Source organism: Oncorhynchus masou, chromosome 12 (genome assembly GCF_036934945.1).
Source record: "Oncorhynchus masou masou isolate Uvic2021 chromosome 12, UVic_Omas_1.1, whole genome shotgun sequence".
Taxonomy (NCBI): Eukaryota; Metazoa; Chordata; class Actinopteri; order Salmoniformes; family Salmonidae; genus Oncorhynchus; species Oncorhynchus masou.
Window position 1 is genome coordinate 21,059,778 of NC_088223.1, and position 27,209 is coordinate 21,086,986.

General features: G+C 45.4%; 1 protein-coding gene across 4 annotated transcripts in view; it reads left to right on the plus strand.

The window, feature by feature from the left end:
* LOC135549680 (protein tyrosine phosphatase type IVA 3) overlaps window positions 1-27,209 on the plus strand; it is a 68,551-nt gene that overhangs the window by 30,358 nt on the left and 10,984 nt on the right. For all 4 annotated transcript variants that reach the window (XM_064979873.1, XM_064979874.1, XM_064979872.1 and 1 more), the window contains exons 2-5: window positions 3,795-4,398; window positions 5,392-5,484; window positions 18,627-18,757; window positions 24,728-24,802. In XM_064979873.1, the coding sequence (XP_064835945.1) occupies window positions 4,294-4,398; window positions 5,392-5,484; window positions 18,627-18,757; window positions 24,728-24,802 (404 nt within the window). In that variant the 5' untranslated portion in view covers window positions 3,795-4,293. The remainder of the gene's footprint in view (window positions 1-3,794; window positions 4,399-5,391; window positions 5,485-18,626; window positions 18,758-24,727; window positions 24,803-27,209) is intronic.

Below are 27,209 nucleotides of genomic sequence, written 5' to 3' on the forward strand. Positions count from 1 at the left end.
TCTTGATGATCCGATAAATGGTTGATTTAGGTGCAATCTTACTGGCAGCAATATCCTTGCCTGTGAAGCCCTTTTTGTGCAAAGCTGTAACAGCGTTCTTCGTTTGTTGAATGAGAGTCGGACCGAAATGCAGCGTGCTGGTTACTCATGTTTTTTAATGAAACAAATGAATCGCGGTACATGAAATAACTGATATAAAGAAATAACAACAAAACGGAACGTGAAACCTAATTACAGCCTATCTGGTGAAACTACACAGAGACAGGAACAATCACCCACGAAATACAAAGTGAAACCCAGGCTACCTAAATACGGTTCCCAATCAGAGACAATGAGAATCACCTGACTCTGATTGAGAACCGCCTCAGGCAGCCAAACCTATGCAACACCCCTACTCAGCCGCAATCCCAATAACTAAAAAACCCCACTACGAAATACAACAACATAAACCCATGTCACACCCTGGCCTGACCAACTAATTAACGAAAACACAAAATACTAAGACCAAGGCGTGACAAAAGCAATGAACACTGCACGTGTTTCCTTCCAGGTAACCATGATTGACAGAGGAAGAACAATGATTCCAAGCATCACCCTCCTTTTTGAAGCTTCCAGTCTGTTCTTGGAACTCAATCAGCATGACAGAGTGATCTCCAGCCTTGTCCTCGTCAACACTCACACCTGTGCTAACGAGAGAATCACTGACATGTCAGTTGGTCCTTTTGTGGCAGGGCTAAAATGCAGTGGAAATATTTTGGGGGGGGATTCAGTTCATTTGCATGGCAAAGAGGGACTTTGCAATTAATTGCAATTCATCTGATCACTCTTCATAACATTCTGGAGTATATTCAAATTGCCATCATACAAACTGAGGCAGCAGACTGTGTAAATTAATGTGTCATTTCTCAAAACCTTTGGCCACGGCTGTACAGTGCCTTGGGAAAATATTTTGACCCCTTTTTCCACATTTTGTTAGGTTACAGCCTTATTCTAAAATGTATTAAATGTACCCTTTTCTGTGTCAATCTACACACAATACCCCATAATGACAAAGCAATGTATTCAGACCCTTTACTCAGTACTTTGTTGGAGCACCTTACAGCAACTACAGCCTTGAGACTCCTTGAGTCTTCTTCAATTACAGCCTTGACACTACAAGCTTGGCACACCTCTTTGGTGAGTTTCTCCCATTTTCTCTGCAGATCATCAAGCTCTGTCAGGTTGGATGGGGAGTGTTGCTGCACAACTATTTTCAGATCTCTCCAGAAATTTTCGATCAGGTTGAAGTCCAGGCTCTGGCTGGGCCACTCAAGGACATTCCGGGACTTGTCCTGAAGCCACTCTTCTGTTGTCTTGGCTGTGTGCTTAGGGTTATTGTCCTTGTTGGAAGGGGAACCTTTTCCCCAGTCTGAGGTCCTATGCACTCTGGAGCAGGTTTTCATAAAGGATCTCTCTGTACTATGGTGCCAGGTTTCCTCCAGACGTGATGCTTGGCATTTAGGCCAAAGAGTTCAATCTTGGTTTCATCAGATGAAGGAATCAATCGGGGGAGAAGGGCCTTGGTCAAGGAAGGGACCAAGAACCCGATGGTCACTCTGACAAAGCTCCAGAGTTCCTCTGTGGAGATGGGACAATCTTCCAGAAGGACAACCATCTCTGTAGCACCACCAATCAGGCCTTTATGGAAGAGTGGCCAGACAGACGCCACTCTTCAGTAAAAGGCACATGACAGCCTGCTTGGAGTTTGCCAAAAGGGACCTAAAGACTCTCAGACCATGAGAGACAAGATTCTCTGGTCTGATGAAGCCAATGCCAAGCGTCACTTCTGGAAGAAACCTGGCACCATCCCTACGGTGAAGCATGGTCGAGGCAGCATCATGCTGTGGGGATGTTCTTCAGCGGCAGGGACTGGGAGACGAGTCAGGATTGAGAGAAGATGAACAGCGCAAAGTACAGAAAGATATTTGATGAAAACCTGCTCCAGACCTCTCAGGACCTCAGACTGGGGCGAAGGTTTTCCTTCCAACAGGACAACGACCCTAAGCACACGGCCAAGACAACGCAGGAATGCCTAAGGGACAAGTCTCTGAATGTCCTTGAGTAACCCAGACTTGAACCCGATCGAACATCTCTGGAGAGACCTGAAAATGACTGTGCAGTGATGCTCCCCATTAACTTGACAGAGCTTGAGAGGATATTTCCGTTTTTTTAAATGAAGGCCTGATTCATACAGTCTCCTCTGAACAGTTGATGTTGAGATGTGTCTGTTACTTTAGCATTTATTTGGGCTGCAATTTCTGAGGCAGGTAACTCGAAGGAACTTTTCCTTTTCTGTGGCTGTCCGATTGAGAGACAGTTTCATCATAGCACCTGAGTAAAGTGTCTGGATATTTACGTAAATGTGATATTTCCATTTTTTATTTTTTTAAATAAATTTGACAAATTCTTAACCTGTTTTCGCTTTGTCATTATAGGGTATTGTCTGTAAATTGATGAGGCAATAAAAATGAAATAAAAAACATTTTAGAATAAGGATGTAATGTAACAAAATGTGGGAAAGGTCGAGAGGTCTGAATAATTACAGAATTGTGTGTGTGTGTGTGGGTGAACAAAAAGGTTATTTCAGCTCTTGAAACATGGGACCAACACTTTACATGTTGCATTTATATTTGTGTTCAGTGTGTGTGTGTGTATATATATATATATATATATACCAATCAAAAGTTTGGACACAACTACTCATTCCATGGTTTTTCTTCAATTTTACTATTTTTACATTATAGAGTAATAGTGAAGAACTTCAAGAATTTTGAAGTTTCTTCAAGTGCAGTTGCAAAAACTTTCAAGAGCTATGATGAAACTGCCTCTCATGAGGACCGCCACAGGAAAGGAAGACCCATAGTTGCAGAGGACAAGTTCATTAGAATTACCTGCCTCAGAAATTGCAGCCCAAATAAAAGCTTCACAGAGTTCAAGTAGCAGACACATCTCAACATCAACTGTTCAGAGAAGACTGCGTGAATCAGGCCTTCATGGTCAAACTGATGCAAATAAACCACTACTAAAGGACACTAATAATAAGAAGAGACTTGTTTGGGCCAAGAAACACAAGTAATGGACGCTAGACCAGCGGAAATCTGTCCTTTGTTCTGATGAGTCCAAATGTTAGATTTTTAGTTCCAACCGCTGTGGCTTTGTGAGAAGCAGAGTAGGTGAACGGATGATCTCCACACATGTGGTTCCCACTGTGAAGCATGGTGTGATGGTGCTGTGCTGGTGACATTGTTGGTGATTTATTTAGAATTCAAGGCACACTTAGCCAGCATGGCTACGCAGCATTCTGCAGCGGTACCCCATCCCAACTGGTTTGCGCTTAGTGAGACTATCATTTGTTTTTCAACAGGACAATGACCCAACACACCTCCAGACTGTATATATCCAGCTATTCATCTATTTCAATCGCTCTCTCCTATCTATTTTTCTATTAATGAATTATTATTATAAAAAAAAAAATTCTCCATTATTTTTGGGTTCGGGGGCCCCCTAGCAGCCCCCTGATGTCGCTTATGCATGGAGCCGACCCTGTTTACATAGTGCCAGTCATGTGGGAGGGGAGAGACGAGAGGGGAAGAGTGAAAGAGAGAGAAATATCATTAATCTGTTCTCCAGTCAGCTCTTCCCGAGGATGCAGCCAGTGTTTCGTGTTTGTTTCTCAGATTTATCTTGCTTGTGGTTTAACTCTCTCTTCTGTCTTTCTTTGCCTCCCCCCTTTCCTCCCTGTTGGCGCCGCACAGTTTTACACCCTTGGCGCTGTGCTTTTGATGGCGTTCTTGCAGAGGACTGGAGACTACTGCCACGCTCAACATCCCAGAGCATAGGCTGATCCAGGGGAGGATGCCCACTGCTCTGCCTTGTCCGCCTAATACCCTGCACTGATCCCTGGGTACCAACGCATCGAGGGCTCCCTGCCTCCCAGGACTCTCCACACCCTAGGTCTGTCACTCTAAGACCCTCTCTCAGGAACCCTAATGGGATGATTGGACTAACTATTCCACGACTCTTCAGTGAAAGCCCAAGACCTCATCTAAACCAACCACAGTGACCCTCCCAAGGATCGACCAACCCGAGGACAGACTTGTATTTTTTATCGTCTTAAAGGAGGGACAGGACTGAGAACGTCTGCAGGAGTTTAGCCCACCAGCGACCGTGGCCACCGTGGACGACCAGTTTGTGGTCCCCTTGCGTCCCTGTCCGTGTTGTGTTCGCCCCCCCAGCTGGGTAAGGGTTGTCAACATGGCCCGTATGAACCGTCCGGCGCCGGCCGAGGTGTGCTACAAGAACATGCGGCTGCTCATCACGCACAACCCCACCAACTCCACCCTCAACAGCTTCATCGAGGTGAGGACCGTTCTATCCCCCGCTCGTTTAGACCTGCTAATATTTTTTTCTCTCATGATTCTCTCTCCATACATCCCTCTCTTTCTCTCTAGTTCTTTTCTCCCATTTCTCTTTCCCTCTCATCCTCACTATTTTTTTCCCTCTCTTCATGTCGTTATTCTCTCTCTCCTTCCTTGTCTTTCTGTCTCTCTCCTTGTTTCCACTGACACATCTTCTTGACACTGCTCCAAGGCCCTATCTTAAGAAAGGTGTTTCAATGACACTGAGAAAAAAGCACAGACTATAGAGAGGGTCTGATGATGACAACGGTGCGCTGGCTGCTCCCTCTTCAACAATGCTTCAGTTTCCATGGCGATGTGTCCCACTGCCACGTCGTTCGCATGGCACGGGCAGTGAGAGGAGCGTGCCTCGCAGTCAGACAATAGCAGAACTAAGGCTGACCTTCTCAGAACCACATGTGGGCTATCTTAAAGAGTGCCACAATGCCACGGACAGGCAGGCAGACAGACAAACAAACAGTCAAACCGGCAGACAGACCGTCCCAGGCAGACAGACCGCCCCAGGCAGGCAGACAGACCGTCCCAGGCAGACCGTCCCAGGCAGAAAGGCAGACCGTCCCAGGCAGACTGTCCCAGACAGACACAGTCCCAGACAGACACAGTCCCAGACAGACACAGTCCCAGACAGACACAGTCCCAGACAGACACAGTCCCAGGCAGACAGACAGAACCCTTAAAGTAACTAAATCAGCCTGCTGTACTACTATGAGTATGGGTCCATGCACGTGTATAGGCTATATATTTGTACACGCATGTCCCCACCCGCCAAAACACACACACACACACACACACACACACACACACACACACACACACACACACACACACACACACACACACACACACACACACACACACACACACACACACACACACACACACACAGTGTTGAGTTATTTATCAACGGAACTCCTTCCCTCTTCCTCCACCGTAGGACCTTAAGAAGTACGGAGCCACGACGGTAGTGAGAGTGTGTGAGGTCACCTATGATAAGGCTCCATTGGAGAAGGACGGCATCACCGTGGTGGTGAGTACAGACCAGTGTCACGTCCCTCACACTTCATTGTGAAGTGGACACACAAACACACACGCACTGTGAAGAGAAGAGCAGGGTAGAGCGGAGTGTTTCGGTCTTGGACAGGACTTCCAGTACTGATTCCAGGGGTTTCAGTTGGGTATGGTAGGGTATTGTCATTGGTTGCACTGATTGCGCTATTTGTCTACATAACCTGGTTAAAGCATTCATGACATTACCCTGAAGAAGACACAGTGAGGTGCTTTACCCAATAAATGACTGGGAGTTTACACACATGGAGTGTGTGACTCTTTGTTTAATGGTAGGGTATGGTAGTTGCCATACCCTAGCTCAAAACCCCACATTTTAAGTAGTCATATTTTTTCTTTTTGAGGGGGGGTTGAATTAATTCCAATCCCGATTTAAAATTCAACTGCTGTTTATAGTATTAAATGGCTGATTAAGACCATGCCAGCCTGTATACCTTTTTCTGTCACTTTTAGAAGGCAGGGAGCAGAGATTGGGCCCTCTGCTTTGCTGGTCAGCTGTTTAGCTAGACTGCTCTGCCACTCGGGCTCCTGAGTGGTGCAGCGGTCTACAACACTGCATCTCAGTGCAAGAGGTGTCACTGAAGTGACCCTGGTTCGAATCCAGGCTGCATCACATCCGGCAGTGATTGGGGGTCCCATAGGGTGGCGCACAATTGGCCCAGCATCGTCTGGGTCTGGCAGGAAAGGCCGTCATTGTAAATAAGAATAGGTTTTTAAATGACTGGCCTAGTTAAATAAAGGCTACATTATGCAGTGCGCCGATTGCTTTGAATATGATTTTGGCATTTAAACTCAACAATGTTTCAATATTCGCAGAATGTTTCCCTTCCCTGGCGAATAATGCAGACAGGCAAATGCAGAAATTAGCTGGTATTCATATCTGGATGCAACGCAATGAGACAGTGTTGGTGGGAAGCGCAGGAAAGCATTTCCACAAGGATGGCTTCATTTAGCCTATAGCAGGGGGTCAGCAACATTTTTTCATGTGGAGTGCCAATTTACCATTTCTAAAGATCTGTGTGCCAGTTCTGATTTTCATATACACAGTGTAGGCTACCTAACTGTGACCCAAAAAATGTGTAACCGCACACAAATGGAATAATGTTATAGCTGGCTACTATACGGAGGTGCTGTCCATTCAGTGCCATGCCACAGAGCTCCAGTATAGACGGGTTAGCTGAGAACGCCTTGAAAATGATGTGAACGCTTCAATGGGGCAGAAGGCAGTGTGTTGTTGTGACTCTGGATGGCCAGATAGCTAGCAACAATGACAAGAAACTGCCATGTGAGGAATCGTAGGTGGCTCGTTTCAGTTAGTTTTATCTTGTTCTTGATACCATGTCTTGTTTTGAGGTGTTTTGACTGATGTCATCTCAATGCCAATATGGCAGAAACGTATGTATGGTAGTAGGGTTGCAAAGGGTCGGAAACATTCCGGTAAATATCCAGAATTTTCCATGGGAAGTTAAGCCCGGGAATTTGGGGAATTCTGCCGAAATTCATCAAAAAAGTTTATAACAGTGAAACTTTTTTGTGGGATACACATAAGGCAATTTTAGGGTTTGTGGGATATTTTGGTGAAACTATCACCAATTCAATGGAATTGCAACCTTCTGCATGCACAGTGCATTCTATCGAGCTCACTCTACTGCACTGTCTTAGCCAAGGACTACATGCTTTCTGGTACGTTTCGATTACAATACTGAGTGGGGTGAATTTATTTTATGACATACATGATTTTTTGTTAACTAGTAAATAGTAGCCTACAGCAAAGTGTGTTTAACCTCTGCGCACCGAACACGTTAGCGGGATTAAATTCGACAACATATGTGATCGCTACATAAATAGTCATATTAAACATTCATGAAAATACAAGTGTCTTACATGGTTCGAAAGCCTAGAATCTTGCTAATCCAACTGCGTTGTCAGATTTAAAAAATGATTTATTGCGAAAGAATACGCTGCGATTATCTGAGCACAGACCCCCGTATCAAACTACTTATTCAGCCAGCACTTGCGTAACGAAATCACAGATTGCATTGAAATAAATCATTTACCTTTGAAGATCTTACTCTGGTTGCAATCCCAAGGCTCATTGTTACACAATGAATGGTCTTTTGTTCGGTTAAATCCATTGTTTTATAGCCTAACACAACATTTTGTGAACGCTTATCTCGTTGAATTTCGTGTCATTCAATTTTCGACGTAACATCCAACGTAAAATAGACTTTCCCTGACTGTATCCAGTCATGTTTGGTTTCCTTGAAATTAACAGTAACACAAACAAACATGATGGGTAACTTTGCGGGACGTATTGACCCGGAAAAAATGATTAGAAGACAACAAGTGATGAGCCCATTGTGCACCAATTATATGACCACTGTCTCGATGATTGACTGTCTTTTAACCCAATGACCACTGATCGTCTTGAAATCTAGCTGGGTAGATGGCCAATGAGCATAGGTAAACGGCAATATCCCATGATTCTTTGTTGTAAGACAAACCTTTCCGTTGAACGCTGGCGTAAGGACCGTTCTTTCGCCATTGCCAATTCTACCACGAAGGAGCAAAGCTTATTACGCACAGCAGTATTTAGGTGACTTCCACCTTCAGCTGTTTATTTATCCAACATCATGGCGAATAAGTCAAGGAAAGCTAATTCTAAGACTAGATATACGAATGTAGAAACAATTTTAGAGGAAATTCATTGTGAAAGTGAGACATCTGCTTTTTTGAAGACTCCATTTTGAAGACTGAAACCGAGGCATATTTTTTGAAAGGAGAGGACATTGTTTTGGACTGGTAAGTTGCTCTCATGCTAATGCCGTTGTTTGAAATTAATATAAAATATTATTTGTGATTGTTTTGACATTTTATTTGCAATATATAAAGATGTAATGAAATGGGTAAAGTACACGTTAGCTAGTCATTGTGAGTGAGGGTCTGTTTGTTTGTATGAGAACGACCATAGCCTGTGTGTGTGTGTGTGTGTGTGTGTGTGTGTGTGTGTGTGTGTGTGTGTGTGTGTGTGTGTATATCTACTTTTGGCCCTTTGGCACATCCATGCCTGCACAAATATATTTGGGCAGATGAACACTTGTGGCAGGAGCAGAAGGGACAGGGCTTGGTGCTGTGGCCAGCAAACTCCTTGATGCTCCCTTTAATGTAGACTGATTGGAGGAAGCATGCTGGCTGTGTTGAGATGTATGGGTTTGCATTCTACACAATACCATTTTATATAAAATGGTATTGTCTTAAAATGGTATTGTGTAGAATGCAAACCCATTTTATATAAAATGGTATTGTGTAGAATGCAAACCCATACATCTCAACACAGCCAGCATGCTTCCTCCAATCAGTCTACATTAGAGGGAGCATCAATGAGTTTGCTGGCAACAGCACCACTGCACCAAGCCCTGTCCCTTCTGCTCCTGCCACAAGTGTTCATCTGCCCAAATATATTTGTGCAGGCATGGATGTGCCTAAGGGCCAAAAGGGCACAGCATTAGGCGTTGCTAGGTTTGCAAGGTGAAGTCTCCCATCACATGCACCACATGCTCAGTGACCCTCTGCTTTACATCAGAAAGAGACTGCTATGGCATCTGGCATCAGCAGCAGAATATTGTCTAGAGTTATGGCAAAGTTGGTGGGGTTATATGGCAAAGTGGGTGGGGGGCTAGGGTTAGTATGTTATATCTGGAGTACGTTTCCTGTCTTATCTTGTGTGAATTTAAGTCTGCTCTCTCTTTCTCTCCTTCTTTCTCTCGGAGGACCTGAGCCCTTGGACCATGCTTCAGGACTACCTGCCATGATGACTCCTTGCTGTCCCCTGTCCACCTGGCCTTGCTGCTGTTCCAGTTTCAACTGTTCTGCCTGCGGCTATGGAACCCTAAACTGTTCATTTTTACTCTTGAGGTGCTGTCCTGTTGCACCCTCTACAACCACTGTGATCTCCACCAGGCACAGCCAGAAGAGGACTGGCCACCCCTCAATGCCTGGTTCCTCTCTAGGTTTCTTCCTAGGTTTTTGACTTTCTAGGGAGTTTTTCCTAGTCACCGTGCTTCTACACCTGCATTGCTTGCTGTTTGGGGTTTTAGGCTGGGGCTATATAAATTGATTTGATTTGATAGAGGACTGAGGGTCTTCCAAATATTGAAAGTCGTTAAATAGTTACCCATGTTATTTTGTAAATGTATATATATTTTTTATATATATTTTTTTCATCAATAATTATTTTTTACCCCTTTTTTTCTACATTTTTTGGGGGGGTTTGTTAGAATACCATTTTAGTATTTTGTATATAGTTATTTGTTTCAAAATGTATACCTTCACCAATTTGGCCACTTGGATACATTTGATAAATGTCATGAAGCACACTCATTTTGGAAGTTATCATCCTGAAATTTTGCACAAGTACTGTTGCCCTCTTATAATTTTCACTGAAATTGTCCCCATCATCCTATCTGAATGTTTGTTTTATCTTGTTCATTTTAAAGATGATGATGTAAAAAAAATGTATGGTTTGTTTTCATTGTTTTATCTTAACCAGATCTATTGTGTTATATTCTCCTACATTCAATTCACATGTACACAAACTTCAGAGTGTATTTTTTCAAATGGTACCAAGAATATGCATATCCTTGGTTCTGAGCCTGAGCTACAGGCTGTTAGATTTGGGTATGTCTTCAGGTGGAAATTGTACAAAGTAGAGGGGGAGCTGTAAGAGGTTTTAAATCATTTCTGACTCATTAATTAACATTTTCTGCTAGTTAGTTTTTGCTACCATGTGGGTTTTAGCTTGCTTGAGCATGCTTACTGAAGAGTGTTAATTCACCTGTTTCCATACATGTTTCATTTAAAACATTTATCGTTTACAAAGGAGTTGTTTAATCTAACTGCTTAACTCGTTATCTGTACATGGAATTGTATCTGTTGTTTTTTTACTATTGTTTTCCTAATCTTTACAGGAAAATGCCACGGGAACGATCAGATATTTGGAGACATTTCACTGCAGCTAATGTAGAAGGAAAAGCTGTGTACATTTTGCAAATACTGTGCCAAATCATATGTGATGAACAAAGATGCAGAATCATCTGGCCAAGTGCATAAAGTTCCCTCAGCGCTCACAACAAGCAACCTCTGACAAAATCCCTCTACTTCTATTTGAGGTGAAAATTATGAATCAGACACCTTATCGATAGCAACAGCTCATGGTCCTCCTGGAATCAGATAAGTTTTTTTGACTCAATGGAGGAACGTAGTCAGAGAAATGCTGATGAATGTCTTGCTCGAGCTATGTATGCAACTGGTTCACCTTTGATGCTCACAGGCAATATATATTGGAAGAGATTTCTGAATATTCTTTGCCCAGCATACACCCCTCCAACCAGACATATTTTATCTACTCATTTGCCGGATGCAGAGTTCAACAGAGTTCAAGTGAAGGTCAAGAAAATCATAGAGAAAGCAGACTGTATTGCAATCATCTCTGATGGGTGGTCTAATGTTTGTGGGCAAGGAATAATTAACTACATCTCCACCCCTCAACCAGTATTCTACAAGATCACAGACAAGGGACTTAAAAAAATAATATTTTACCTTAATTTTACTAGGCAAGTCAGTTAAGAACAAATTCTTATTTTCAATGATGGCCTAGGAACAGTGGGTTAACTGCCTGTTCAGGGGCAGAACAACAGATTTGTACCTTGTCAGCTCGGGGATTCGAACTTGCAACCTTTCGGCTACTAGTCCAACGCTCTAACCACTAGGCTACCCTGCCGCCCCAACAGACACACCGGTCTCTACATTGCAGATGAGCTGAAGGCAGTCATCCATGACCTTGGAACACAGAAGATATTTGCACTGGTGACAGACAATGCTGCGAACATGAAGGCTGCTTGGTCTAAAGTGGAGGAGTCCTACCCTCACATCACACCCATTGGCTGTGCAGCTCACGGATTGAATTTTCTCCCCAAGGACATCATGGCACTGAAAACAATGGATACGTGTATGTATGTGAAAAGTCATCAAGTTATGGCAGCAATCTACCTCACCAAGGAAAGTGAGAAGAATAAGAGCACCACATTGAAGCTGCCCAGCAACACCTGTTGGGGTGGTGTTGTCATCATGTTTGACAGTCTTCTGGAGGGGAAGGAGTCTCCAAGAAATGGCCATATCACAGTCTGCCGATATGGACAGCCCCATCAAGAGGATCCTCCTCGATGATGTATTTTGGGAGAGAGTGGTAAGCAGCCTTAAACTCCTGAAACCTATAGCAATAGCCATTGCACGGATTGAGGGAGACAATGCCATCCTGCCTGATGTTCAGACTCTGCTTTCAGATGTAAGAGAAGAAATCCATACGGCCCTGCCCACTTCACTGTTGCTCCAAGCAGAGGAAACTGCAGTTCTGAAATACATCAAAAAGCGTGAAGACTTCTGCCTGAAGCCCATATACGCCACAGCGTACATGTTGGACCCCAAGTATGCTGGCAAGAGCATCCTGTCTGGTGCAGAGATCAACAAGGCCTATGGTTTCATCACTACTGTCTCGCCACCTTGGCCTGGATGAGGGCAAGGTTCTTGGCAGTCTGGAGAAGTACACTTGCAAGCAAGGGCTTTGGATTGGAGATGCAATATGGCAGTTGTGCCAACATATCTCATCAACCAGCTGTTGGAAGGGACTTTGTGGATCTGAGGCTCTTTCCCCTGTTGCCTCCATCATCCTCCAAATCCCACCAACATCAGCCGCCTCAGAGGACCAAACTGGTCCTTGTTTGGTCCTTGTTTAGGATCACACACATCAAAGCACGCAATAGGCTGAAAAAAAAATTGGTGGCCATCAGGGAAAATTTGAGACTTTTTGAGCCTGATAACGAGCCATCCTCAACAAGGTTGGAAAGTGACAGTGAAGATGAGGCCTCAGAGTCTGATGTTCAAGAGGTGGACATTGAGGAGGTCCAGAGAGAAGACATGGAAGCCTGAGAGTCTGATGTTCAAGAGGTGGACATTGAGGAGGTCCAGGGAGAAGACATGGAGGCCTGAGAGTCTGATGTTCAAGAGGTGGACATTGAGGAGGTCGAGGGAGAAGACATGGAAGCCTGAGAGTCTGATGTTCAAGAGGTGGACATTGAGGAGGTCCAGGGAGAAGACATGGAAGCCTGAAAGGAAGACAACCAAAGCTTTAGTTTCTAGACATCATTTTATGTATGTTGGAAACATTTTTGGGAGATGCAATGGATCATTGGGATTCATTCAATATCCCCTTTGTTATTCAGTGAAATCATCCCATGTGAAGAGTCAACTCATTTAATTAAAGTTCAAATCGTAACTAAATTATTATATATTTTTTTTATTGAAGGATTTAATCATTTGCAATTATGTCTACTGATGAGAAGGTAAATATATCCAATGCAGAAAACTTCTACATTTAAATGGTATTAATATTAATTTGCATATATTCCCGTTAATTCCCATATATTCCCGTTCATTTCCACAGAAAGTTTCCACCTGAATATTCCCCAAAATGTGCAACCCTATATGTTAGACAACAAGTGCTCATTGTGCAAATGTATTCATGTTTTCAATAAACATTGAAAACACTGTTGTCTGTGCCCAATAATGTTTCTACCATGTTGAGTCGCTACCATGTTGTTGTCATGTGTTGCTGCCTTGCGATGTTGTTGTCTTAGGTCTCTCTTTATGTGGTGTTGTCGCTCTTGTCATGTGTGTTTTGTCCTATATTTATATTTATTTAATTGTTTATTTTTAATCCCAGCCCCTGTCCCAGCAGGAGGCCTTTTGGTCGGCCGTCATTGTAAATAAGAATTTGTTCTGAACTGACTTGCCTAGTTAAATAAATAAAAATAAATATAGTTTACATGTTGTCAACATTCTAAACCACCAGTCTGTTTTGCCCCATAGTTGGAAACGTTTCGGTTTTGTTGCTAAACCACCTACCTGTGCAAAGACGCTGTCCATTTAGCAGTGCTGAATCTTCGGCACCGCCATAATGTGTACGTTTTCCTTTCATATTTCATGATTTTCGTCATTTTTTGGTCGAGTTTGTTTGATGCCACTGACTATTTCCACTAAGGCCATGACCGTGTAGGGAAGGAGTAGGCAGAGTGTTATCAAACAGACTGTTCTGTGTTCAGAGGAGGGCAATGGGGTTGGGGCCCAGTTCCTGGAAGAGCACGCTCCGTCCTTATATGCTCGTAAACAAACACACATACACACATCAATACTGATATACACCCAACAACCTGAAAGCAGCCAAAACCCTTTCAAAGACTCATCTGGGTCACTCCTAAACAAACACACACACACGCACATAACTCAGACCAGTATCTGCAACTGAACTTGAAGGCACGTGTTTCTGATTACCAGTACATCAACGTTCCTTTGTTGCCATGGCAGCTGCAGAGCCTGGTTACCCCGCGTGGCCTCCTCTATTAAATTTGTTCCTTTTTCTATTTTCTCTCTCTCTCTAATCTCTATCTTTCTCTCCCTCTTTCTCTCAGTGAATAGTGTGGATATGAAAGGAGAGATTTACAGGGTATGCTGTTACGTAAGCACAACACCATGGACTGCTATTTATGTGAAGGCTGTACTTCGCTTTCTGCCAGAGCACTGGAACACATTGAGGATCATGGCAATTGGTACTCGCTCTCCAGAGTCTTGAAAAACAGTGCATGGGAGGGAGTTGCCTACCTCTCCCCTCCCCTTCCTCTGTCTCCGTAGTGATATAGGGGAAATCTGGAGAGATCTAGTTAAAGGCTTGTACACGATCAAGCCATCAGCTTGGGGTCAATTCCATTTTCCTGTTATCATAGCCCTGGGAGGATGGCTGTTATTACTAATGGCTGCTTCAATTGTTGGATAACTGTTGTCATGTAAAATGGAGGATGTTCGTGGCGTTTTCAGCTGAAGACATGTAAACTGGATGGGGATATCACTGTTAACTAGGAATTGATTGGAAATCTGTAGTGATTTGTTTATCCGGTGTCTCCTCTCCACTGTCGCTCTGATGCAGTGAGTTGCTTTGGCTACAGGCTTTCAAAGCTAGGGCCTCATACTGGTATAGCTAATGTGTGAACAGTGTTGTATATTGTGTGTGTTCAGGGCATGGAATTGTCGCAGGTCATCTTGACATTCTAAAAAGCATTCCAAGGTCACGTTGAATGGAACTGTCTGTGAGCGTGCGAGGAAAGCGTGTATGTGTGTGCCCATACCTCGTCCCCAAAGTAGGCCAAAGCTGCTGTGGTTCCTGCCCTGTTGACATATCCCACATTACCTCAGCCAACATCATGCAGTAGCTTACAACATGTACTACACTGCAAATATTGAACCTTCAGGAGCTTATGCTAATACCCCAGGAAAACAGTGTAAGACACAGCTCAGGCAAATAAATAGTCTAACCCTCAAATGAGAACTGGTCTGTTGTGGTGGTGCTTGATTCCGTGTCTGTTTGTGCGTGCGTCAATCTGTGTGCCTGTATGTATTTGTGGGCTTTCCTGAGTCCAGTCGTGTGATGAGGCGTGTGATCTCATCTCTCAGAAGGTTTTACTGTTACTGTTTACTGTTAACAACAGACACCAGCTGAAACCAAAATTGTGTGTGTGTGTACTGTTTTGTTCTAATACCTGTTTGTTCTTCTACATGGCTCTGTGTGTGTGTACGGTTTTGTTGTAATACCTGTTTGTTCTTCTACATGGCTCTGTGTGTGCATGTAATACTACCCTGCATGTGTGTCTGTGTGTGGTTGCATTGTGTATTTGTTGTAGCTATGTGGGACTATTGTTAAGATGTATGAGTCAGTGGTGCATTATAAATCTCCCCAGACATCCAGGTGTTTCCCTCCCTCCCCGGAGATACTGTGTGGACGACAGGCCCTGGGTCCAGACCGCTATGGCTGATACTGTGTGCCCAGAGATCAACAGGCCCTTGGTCCAGACCACTACTGTGTGGCCGGAGATCAACAGGCCCTGGGTCCAGACCGCTATGGCTGATACTGTGTGCCCAGAGATCAACAGGCCCTTGGTCCAGACCGCTACTGTGTGGCCGGAGATCAACAGGCCCTGGGTCCAGACCGCTATGGCTGATACTGTGTGGCCGGAGATCAACAGGCCCTGGGTCCAGACCACTACTGTGTGGCCGGAGATCAACAGGCCCTGGGTCCAGACCGCTATAGCTGATACTGTGTGGCCGGAGATCAACAGGCCCTTGGTCCAGACCGCTACTGTGTGGCCGGAGATCAACAGGCCCTGGGTCCAGACCGCTATGGCTGATACTGTGTGGCCGGAGATCAACAGGCCCTGGGTCCAGACCACTACTGTGTGGCCGGAGATCAACAGGCCCTGGGTCCAGACCGCTATGGCTGATACTGTGTGGCCGGAGATCAACAGGCCCTGGGTCCAGACCACTACTGTGTGGCCGGAGATCAACAGGTCCTGGGTCCAGACCGCTATGGCTGATACTGTGTGGTCGGAGATCAACAGGCCCTGGGTCCAGACTGCTATGGCTGATACTGTGTGGCCCGGAGATCAACAGGCCCTGGGTCCAGACCGCTATGGCTGATACTGTGTGCCCAGAGATCAACAGGCCCTGGGTCCAGACCGCTACTGTGTGGCCGGAGATCAACAGGCCCTGGGTTCAGACCTCTATGGCTGATACTGTGTGGCCCGGAGATCAACAGGCCCTGGGTCCAGACCGCTATGGCTGATACTGTGTGCCCAGAGATCAACAGGCCCTGGGTCCAGACCGCTACTGTGTGCCCAGAGATCAACAGGCCCTGGGTCCAGACCGCTACTGTGTGCCCAGAGATCAACAGGCCCTGGGTCCAGACCACTACTGTGTGCCCAGAGATCAACAGTCCCTGGGTCCAGACCGCTATGGCTGATACTGTGTGGCCGGAGATCAACAGGCCCTGGGTCCAGACCGCTATGGCTGATACTGTGTGGCCGGAGATCAACAGTCCCTGGGTCCAGACCACTACTGTGTGGCCGGAGATCAACAGTCCCTGGGTCCAGACCACTACTGTGTGGCCGGAGATCAACAGGCCCTGGGTCCAGACCACTACTGTGTGGCCGGAGATCAACAGGCCCTGGGTCCAGACCGCTATGGCTGATACTGTGTGGCCGGAGATCAACAGGCCCTGGGTCCAGACCACTACTGTGTGGCCGGAGATCAACAGGCCCTGGGTCCAGACCGCTATGGCTGATACTGTGTGGCCGGAGATCAACAGGTCCTGGGTCCAGACGACTACTGTGTGGCCGGAGATCAACAGGCCCTGGGTCCAGACCACTACTGTGTGGCCGGAGATCAACAGGCCCTGGGTCCAGACCACTACTGTGTGGCCGGAGATCAACAGGCCCTGGGTCCAGACCACTACTGTGTGGCCGGAGATCAACAGGCCCTGGGTCCAGACCGCTATGGCTGATACTGTGTGGCCGGAGATCAACAGGCCCTGGGTCCAGACCGCTATGGCTGATACTGTGTGGCCGGAGATCAACAGGCCCTGGGTCCAGACCACTACTGTGTGGCCGGAGATCAACAGGCCCTGGGTCCAGACTGCTATGGCTGATACTGTGTGCCCAGAGATCAACAGGCCCTGGGTCCAGACCACTACTGTGTGGCCGGAGATCAACAGGCCCTGGGTCCAGACTGCTATGGCTGATACTGTGTGCCCAGAGATCAACAGGCCCTGGGTCCAGACCACTACTGTGTGGCCGGAGATCAACAGGCCCTGGGTCCAGACCGCTATGGCTGATACTGTGTGGCCCGGAGATCAACAGGCCCTGGGTCCAGACCGCTATGGCTGATACTGTGTGCCCAGAGATCAACAGGCCCTGGGTCCAGACCACTACTGTGTGGCCGGAGATCAACAGGCCCTGGGTCCAGACCACTACTGTGTGGCCGGAGATCAACAGGCCCTGGGTCCAGACCACTACTGTGTGGCCGGAGATCAACAGGCCCTGGGTCCAGACCACTACTGTGTGGCCGGAGATCAACAGGCCCTGGGTCCAGACCACTACTGTGTGCCCAGAGATCAACAGGCCCTGGGTCCAGACCGCTATGGCTGATACTGTGTGGCCGGAGATCAACAGTCCCTGGGTCCAGACCGCTATGGCTGATACTGTGTGGCCGGAGATCAACAGGCCCTGGGTCCAGACCACTACTGTGTGGCCGGAGATCAACAGGCCCTGGGTCCAGACCACTACTGTGTGGCCGGAGATCAACAGGCCCTGGGTCCAGACCACTACTGTGTGGCCGGAGATCAACAGGCCCTGGGTCCAGACCGCTATGGCTGATACTGTGTGGCCGGAGATCAACAGGCCCTGGGTCCAGACCGCTATGGCTGATACTGTGTGGCCGGAGATCAACAGGCCCTGGGTCCAGACCGCTATGGCTGATACTGTGTGGCCGGAGATCAATTGTACCCCTCTGTCCCCAGGCAGCTGTGCTAAATCAAATCTGTACCATAAACATGTGTGTCTTAGACTGAAGGCTGCTGATAGGGTGAACTGTCTCAGATATCTATAGAGGGGCTATGGCTCACTCGCACAAACTCAAAATGAGGTCACCCTACCCTGTGTTGAATCAAAAGATGGAAGGATGCCTGCTCCTTCTGTTTACTGATAGGTGTGCTGTGCTTGGCATTGCAGGGTCATGCAAACCAATGTTTCCTCCACTGTGGTCTTCGGTCATTTCATTTCAAATGACTATTCGTATATGAAGCTTTGAAAATTACAACAAAGAACACTTACAGTGCAGTCAACACAACATTACAAAACAATATGCATAAGATTCCAAAAAATACTAGTTCCCAGGAACATAATTTTAAATGTTTTTTTTAAAACTTAACCTTTATTTAACTAGCCAAGTTAGTTAAGAACAAATTCTTACTTACAATGATGGCCTACCCCGGCCAAACCCTAATGACGCTGGGCCAATTGTGCACGCACTATGGGACTCCCAATCATGACCGGCTGTGATACAGCCTGGAATCGAACCAGGGTCTGCAGTGCCTTAGACCTCTGCGCCACTCGTGCGTTGTTGAAACCTAAGGTCTCAGTCTAACACTATTTCTCCATCTCTCCCCAGGACTGGCAGTTTGACGACGGTGCGCCCCCTCCCTCCAAGGTGGTGGAGGACTGGCTGAGTCTGCTACGGTCTCGTTTCCTGGAAGACCCGGGCTGCTGCGTAGCCGTGCACTGTGTGGCTGGACTGGGCAGGTGAGGGGACCAGCTCAGTTGGTAGAGCATGGTGCTTGCAACGCCAGGATATTGGCTTTCCTGGGACGACCATACGTAAAAATGTATGCACGCATGACTGTAAATTGCTTTGGATTAAAAAAGGCATATTCACATTACAGATACTCTGTAGGGGACCAGGTAGGATACTCTGTGAGGGTCCAGGTAGGATACTCTGTGGGGGTCCAGGTAGGATACTCTGTGGGGGTCCAGGTAGGATACTCTGTGGGGGTCCAGGTAGGATACTCTGTGGGGGTCCAGGTAGGATACTCTGTGGGGGTCCAGGTAGGATGCTTGGTGGGGGTCCAGTAGGATACTCTGTAGGGGTCCAGTAGGATACTCTGTAGGGGTCCAGTATGATGCTTGGTAGGGGTCCCGTGGAATGATCTGTAGGGGTCCAGTAGGATGCTTGGAAGGGGTCCAGTAGGATGCTCTGTAGGGGTCCCGTGGAATGATCTGTAGGGGTCCAGTAGGATGCTCTGTAGGGGTCCAGCAGGATGCTCTGTCGGGGTCCAGCAGGATGCTCTGTCGGGGTCCAGCAGGATGCTCTGTAGGGGTCCAGTAGGATGCTCTGTAGGGGTCCAGTAGGATGCTCTGTAGGGGTCCAGTAGGATGCTCTTTAGGGGTCCAGTCGGATGCTCGGTAGGAGTCCAGCGGGATGCTCTGTTTGTGTCCAGCGGGATGCTCTGTTTGTGTCCAGCGGGATGCTCTGTAGGGGTCCAGCGGGATGCTCTGTTTGGGTCCAGAGGGATGCTCTGTAGGGGTCCAGCGGGATGCTCTGTTTGGGTCCAGAGGGATGCTCTGTAGGGGTCCAGCGGGATGCTCTGTAGGGGTCCAGCGGGATGCTCTGTAGGGGTCCAGCGGGATGCTCTGTAGGGGTCCAGCGGGATGCTCTGTAGGGGTCCAGTGGGATGCACCGTGTGGCTGGACTGGGCATGTAAGGGATACTTTGTTTACTTACATCTGAAAATGACTACTGAACAGATTCACAAATCCACAGACTGTACCTTCACTCCTGGGACATATAGGGGAGACAGTCAGTGAAAAATAAAGTAGTTCATTTAGTTTGATGTGAATAGACAGCAGTGTTTGAGTCATCATGCCTGTCATTGCTTATAATCAGATCAAGGGGGCATTGTTGACCAAGGTATCACGGGGAACAGGACCCAAGAGTTCGTGTTGACTGTCACTGCAAAGACTGAGCTTTGCACAGTGCTTACCATGTTAATCTGACAGTCAGTTGGTTAAACCTGGGTTAACTGTACCCAACACCCAGTGGCAGTCGGTGCTGTTTAAGATCATGGAGGATTATTATTTATTTTTTATGAGCACGTCCTTATTTATATTAGAGCATATTGGATGACTGTCATTCATATACCATTCCCCCATTTCAATGTAACATCAATAGGTTTAGGCTACTACATGATACTCTAATTTTCTCTATACCCATCATGATGTTGTTACAACCTAGTCTACGAATGAAAGTTTACAACATACAGTGGGGAGAACAAGTATCTGATACACTGCCGATTTTGCAGGTTTTCCCACTTTCAAAGCATGTAGAGGTCTGTAATTTTTATCATAGGTACACTTCAACTGTGAGAGACGGAATATAAAACAAAAAAACTGAATCACATTGTATGATTTTTAAGTAATTTAATTTGCATTTTATTGCATGACATCAGTATTTGATCACCTACCAACCAGTTAGAATTCTGGCTCTCACAGACCTGTTAGTTTTTTTTTAAGAAGCCCTCCCGTTCTCCACTCATTACCTGTATTAACTGCATCTGTTTGAACTCGTTACCTGTATAAAAGACACCTGTCCACATACTCAATCAAACAGACTCCAACCTTTACACAATGGCCAAGACCAGAGAGCTGTGTAAGGACATCAGGGCTAAAATTGTAGACCTGCACAAGGCTGGGATGGACTACAGGACAATAGGCAAGCAGCTTGGTGAGAAGGCAAAAACTGTTGGTGCAATTATTAGAAAATGGACGAAGTTCAAGATGACGGTCAATCACCCTCGGTCTGGGGCTCCATGCAAGATCTCACCTCGTGGGGCATCAATGATTATGAGGAAGGTGAGGGATCAACCCAGAACTACACGGCAGGATTTTGTCAATGACCTGAAGAGAGCTGGGACCACAGTCTCAAAGAAAACCATTAGTAACACACAACGCCGTCATGGATTAAAATCCTGCAGCGCACGCAAGGTCTCCCTTCAAGCCAGTGCATGTCCAGGCCCATTTGAAGTTTGCTAATGACCATCTGGGAGGAGGAATAGGAGGAGGTCATGTGGTCTGATTAGACCAAAAAGCACTATTTTTGTCTCAACTCCACACGCTGTGTTTCTAGGAAGAAGAAGGATGAGTACAACCCCAAGAACACCATCCCAACCGTGAAGCATGGAGGTGGAAACATCATTCTTTGGGGATGCTTTTCTGCAAAGAGGACAGGATAACTGCACCATATTGAGGGGAGGATGGATGGGGCCATGTATTGCGAGATCTTGGCCAACAACCTCCTTCCCTCAGTAAGAGCATTGAAAATGGGTCGTGGCTGGGTTTTCCAGCATGCCAACGACCCGAAACACACAGCCAGGGCAACTAAGGAGTGGCTCCATAAGAAGCATCTCAAGGTCCTGGAGTGGTCTAGCCAGTCTCCAGACCTGAACCCAATAGAACATCTTTGGAGGGAGCTGAAAGTCCATATTGCCCAGTGACAGCCCCGAAACCTGAAGGATCTGGAGAAGGTCTGTATGGAGGAGTGGGCCAAAATCCCTGCTGCAGTGTGTACAAACCTGGTCAAGAACTACAGGAAACGTATGATCTCTGTAATTGCAAACAAAGGTTTCTGTACCAAATATTAAGTTCTGCTTTTCTGATGTATCAAATACTTATGTCATGCAATAAAATGCAAATTAATTACTTAAATATTTTTATTTTATTTAACTAGGCAAGTCAGTTAAGAACAAATTCTTATTTTCACTGACGGCCTAGGAACAGTGGGTTAACTGCCTGTTCAGGGGCAGAACAACAGATTTGTACCTTGTCAGCTCGGGGGTTTGAACATGCAACCTTCCGGTTACTAGTCCAACGCTCTAACCACTAGGCTACCCTGCCTTAAAAATCATACAATGGGATTTTCTGGATTTTTGTTTTAGATTCCGTCTCTCACAGTTGAAGTGTACCTATGTTAAAAATTACAGACCTCTACATGCTTTGTAAGTAGGAAAACATGCAAAATCGGCAGTGTATCAAATACTTGTTCTCCCCATTGTAGGTGCACAAGTCGAGAGAAATTAGAGTAATCAAGGTGACACATTAAATACCGCCTTGCACACTCTTGCCTGCATCTATCTGAACTAAGCTGTAATCATCAGTCCAAACAGTTGCAAAATAGTTTCTATTGGAGAAATGCATATAGGTTTATTCCTGTTTTGTTCTGTTTGCTTCCATTTAAGAAATGTTTTTCACTAGAATCGGCAGAATGAATACACCCCTGATCACCTGCACACAAGTTGACTTTCATAGCAGTCACATACGAACAGCATCATCACTTTGCTCGTTGTATAATTCCTTCTCGCAGCTACACGCTTCCTCCTCTCACCTTTTCCCTTCAGTTGTGCACAACACTACAGCTGTCTGTGACCAGGCGAAAAAACCTTTCCAAGCCTTCATACCATAACCGCTACACACACCCTACATCGTTGTCACCATATTAGCTAATGTCATAGCCAACATAGTTACTATATCTAACACATGAGTAATCCCGCAGTACAGTGTACAGCAATTACATGAATCACTGTGTAAGTCTATAGAAAGGGGTGAGAACTATGAGCCTCCTACTTATTATACTAAAGTAAATGTAACCAGAAAAGGACGGAAAATAGCTGTCTTTCGGCTTACACCATGGTGCTACCCCAGAGAGTGCTGTTGAGGCTACTGTAGACCTTTGTTTCAAAGCAGTGTATTTTAATCAGATATTTGGTGATGTGAATATATTTAGTATAGTCTTATCTAAAAAAGTATGTTTCACAAAAACAAAACAAAAATTTACTGAGTAGGAGTGTCCTCCCCTTCCTCTTCTGAGGACCCTCTGCTGACACCTCTACCGGTTCAAGAATAGGATGGGCACCTCTTTGGTTGCATCTCAAATGCCCTCTATTCCATGTACACTATATATGGAATAGAGTACCATTGGACACACACACATCTCCAGGGAAAGGAGAGTGGCCTTCTGAGAAAGCCAGATAATGGAACCAAGTATCCTTCTAGCTCAGAACTTCCCTCTACACAGCCACAGTGAGGTAGCCTGGTCCCAGATCTGTTTGTGCTGATGTAACGTGTCCAAAGGAGTGGACAAGAAATCACAAACAGATCTGGGACCAGGCGAACCGTGAGGAGCCCACCACATTAAACTGAACCCTCTTTCTAGACCCATGTCTGTAGACCCAGCCCCCCCCCCCCCTCTAGCCGAGCACTGGGCCAAAGTCAACACCAACCGTCCCCTTGGTGCCGCAGTAAGGCAGTAATCCCACAGTATTATTAGAGGCACCGGGGGAGTCTGAAGACGAAACAGGAAGGAATCTTTTCGGAGGCATTTGTTTTTACGGTTCCCGCTATAACATGCAAACGCTGGGCTCTTTCCAAATCAAATCAAATGTTCCATTACCTTTTTGCTGGGATCAGGCCCGGCCCCAGTCTGAGAGGAGTGGGGGCTAATACCCTATAATTGAATCTGCTGTTCTTTGAGTGATTATATCAGGCCCTAGCCCAGCTCTCAGCGAAGAGATGACCCTGGATCCACCGCTCAGTGTCTGCAGCAGGGATAGGATAACTTTCCCTCCATTCTCTCAGAAGCTGTGAAGGGAGAAAGTGACTTGTAGCTAACAACCGCCCAACTGGGACATGTTTTTGAACAATACGACAGTATTATACTGATCAGTCTTTCTATAAACACATACACACTGTGTGGCTGCTGCCATCCTTCATCTTTGAGTGTGTGGCGCGCATGTACACACACATACACACTCACAGTGTAGCTGCTTGAAGTGTATACTGTAGGAGACACACACCCGAACACCAGAAACAAACGGCTCAACAGAATGTAGTGGGGGGTAAAGTCATAAAACACAGTGACGTGGGGGGAGGGGCCACCGCCCCTGGCGGTCTGGTTTGGGGGCGGTGAATCCCCATCTCTGACGCACGTCTCTTCCTCCCCAAGGAGCTAGCCTCGGCTTTTGAAAGGGTGCCAACGTTTTCTTGGACCAACTTTTTTTTTTTCATGTGTTTCAGATGGGGAAACACTTTTTCAGCACTTGTACCCTTTTTCTATGAGGGGAGGCTCACTAAAAGGGGGTTGCAGGCTTCAGTTTAGTTAAAGTCTTTTGGATTTGTGTGTCTAACAGTAAAAACCTTGATGGCCGCAGATTGATCTGTTAGTCTGCCCCTGGTTATGCTGAGAACTGAACTGCCATGTTTTTGTGGCGACTTAGAAATCTCTATCCTCCCTCGTCATTAAAAAGAACACAAAATTCAGAGTTTATAGCAGACGAGCCCCCTTCCCTTCACCTTATTAGGAAGCAGTGTTGAGCTAAAGCTTTTGTGGATTAAACTGGCTACTGGAAGTGGAAGATTGTCTGGCTTAAAGCACGTGGCTCTGTCCGTGCCTTGCAAGGATTGTGCTGTTTGAAAAGGTTGTGAATGGGACAGTGTACACACACACAGCCAACTACAGGCACATACGTATTGTTTCAAACGTGGAGTAGCCTTTCTATGTCCCACCCTCAGCACCCCCCACTTCCCAATGCTATGCTTAGGGGCCCTTTGCGTGCCATCTGGAACGTAATCAAAGAAAGAGAGATCTTTTTCTATCAGTTTGTGCAGGTAATCAGCAAGTGGTAGTTTCTGACTGGGACTGCTGTGCTTGTTCCGTCTTGGCAGAGCCCCGGTGCTGGTGGCGTTGGCACTGATCGAGAGTGGGATGAAGTATGAGGATGCCATCCAGTTCATCAGACAGTGAGTATCCCCACTCTCTTCCATCTTTCCCTCCCTCCCTTCTTCCTTCCCTCCAGTTGTACAACAGACTAGATCTCACTCACTCTCTCACTCACTCATTCACTCACTCACTCACTCACTCACTCACTCACTCACTCAAACCATTGCTTGATCATCATCTACTGCAGTAATGTTATGCATCTTCCCACTGGGCACACACTGGTTGAATCAAAGCTGTTTCCACATCATTTAAATTACGTTGAACCAGAGCTGGGACTAAGTCACTATTATTCGAGACACAAGCAAGTTACAAGTTCCTATTGTTCTGGCAAAGAGAAAATAAAACAATCGCTTTCTGGTCGCTAATCTAGATATATGAGCCCGCCTTTGCTCGCCAATGTTGATCATTGGTCAACAGTCGAGATGCCCAACGTTTTGGTTCTGAGGCACAGATTTGTTTTTGAAACAAGAATTTAGTGCAATGCCATAGGCCTATGTTAGTGACCAGATCGAAGAAGCAAAGGTAAAGATATAAAATACAAATGGTAGGCTATATGTATTTTTCACATTCAGTTTCACACCCCCCCCAAAATCTTCTCACTGTGCAAGCTCACCCGACCTGTGTTGATTGACAGTTTACTTGTCGAATCAGTGTCCCGAGTGTGCGTTTCACTAGCCAATTAGGTTTTTTGAAAGTGCGATGGAGTAGCTTAATCCACAGAGTCTGTGCCACAAAAATGAGCGACAAAACGTTACAGAACCTGGCCATAGAATTTCAAACTATCAGTCTCAAGTCAAAGTCGAGTCCCGAGTCTTGTGGCTCCAAATCAAGTCTCATTTTATTTTCTACCAAGTCGAGTCTCAAGTCCATGTCATGGGACTCAAATCCACACCTCTGCGTTGAACCAATGTGGAATAGACATTGAATTGACGTCAGTGCCCAGTGGGTTGTTGCTCTTGAGTAATATTACATTCATTGATTAAATTACTTATGTATCTGTATTTATTTAAATGGCCCTATTATGAGAGTATTTCAACCTCTTCAGAATCAGATTAGATATTTTTATCTGGGGCTGGGCAATATGGCTTAAAAATCATACCTTGATTTTTTTTTTTTTTTCAAATTTATGGGCAATTCATGATATTATGAATTCAAGGGGCTTCATTGGCATGGGAAACATATGTTTACATTGCCAAAGCAAGTGAAATGGATAAACAAATGTGAAATAAATTATTTAAAAATTACTTGATTTTCTCAAATTAAGCTTTGTTGCACAAATAAAGGTCGATACACTACATTTCCAACAGTCAGGAATATATAAAATTATACCTAGGCTAAATATACTGAACAAAATATAAAATGCAACAATTACGCTCTCGCTCTCTTTTTATACACAGTTAAAGTCGGAAGTTTACATACACTTAGGTTGGAGTCATTAAAACTTGTTTTTCAACCACTCCACAAATGTCTTGTTAACAAACTATAGTTTTGGCAAGTCGGTTAGGACATCTACTTTGTCCATGACACAAGTTATTTTTCCAACAATTGTTTACAAACAGATTATTTCACTTATAATTCACTGTATCACAATTCCAGTGGGTCAGAGGTTTACATACACTAAGTTGACTGTGCCTTCAAACAACCTGGAAAATTCCAGAAAAGTATGTCATGGCTTTAGAAGTGTATCTGTGGATGTATTTCAAGGCCTACCTTCAAACTCAGTGCCTCTTTGCTTGACATCATGGGACAATCTAAAGAAATCAGCCAAGACCTCTACAAGTCTGGTTCATCCTTGGGAGCAATTTCCAAAATACCTGAAGGTACCATGTTCATCTGTACAAAAAAATAGTATGCAAGTATAAACACCATGGGACCGCGCAGCTGTCATACAGCTCAGGAAGGAGACGTGTTCTGTCTCCTAGAGATTTTTTTTTTTTAATCTCACCTTTATTTAACCAGGTAGGCAAGTTGAGAACAAGTTCTCATTTACAATTGTGACCTGGCCAAGATAAAGCAAAGCAGTTCGACACATACAACGACACAGAGTTACACATGGAGTAAAACAAACATACAGTCAATAATACAGTATAAACAAGTCTATATACGATGTGAGCAAATGAGGTGAGATAAGGGAGGTTAAAGGCAAAAAAAGGCCATGGTGGCAAAGTAAATAAAATATAGCAAGTAAAACACTGGAATGGTAGATTTGCAATGGAAGAATGTGCAAAGTAGAAATAAAAATAATGGGGTGCAAAGGAGCAAAATTAATTAATTAATTAAATACAGTAGGGAAAGAGGTAGGGGTTTGGGCTAAATTATAGGTGGGCTATGTACAGGTGCAGTAATCTGTGAGCTGCTCTGACAGTTGGTGCTTAAAGCTAGTGATGGAGATGAGTGTTTCCAGTTTCAGAGATTTTTGTAGTTGGT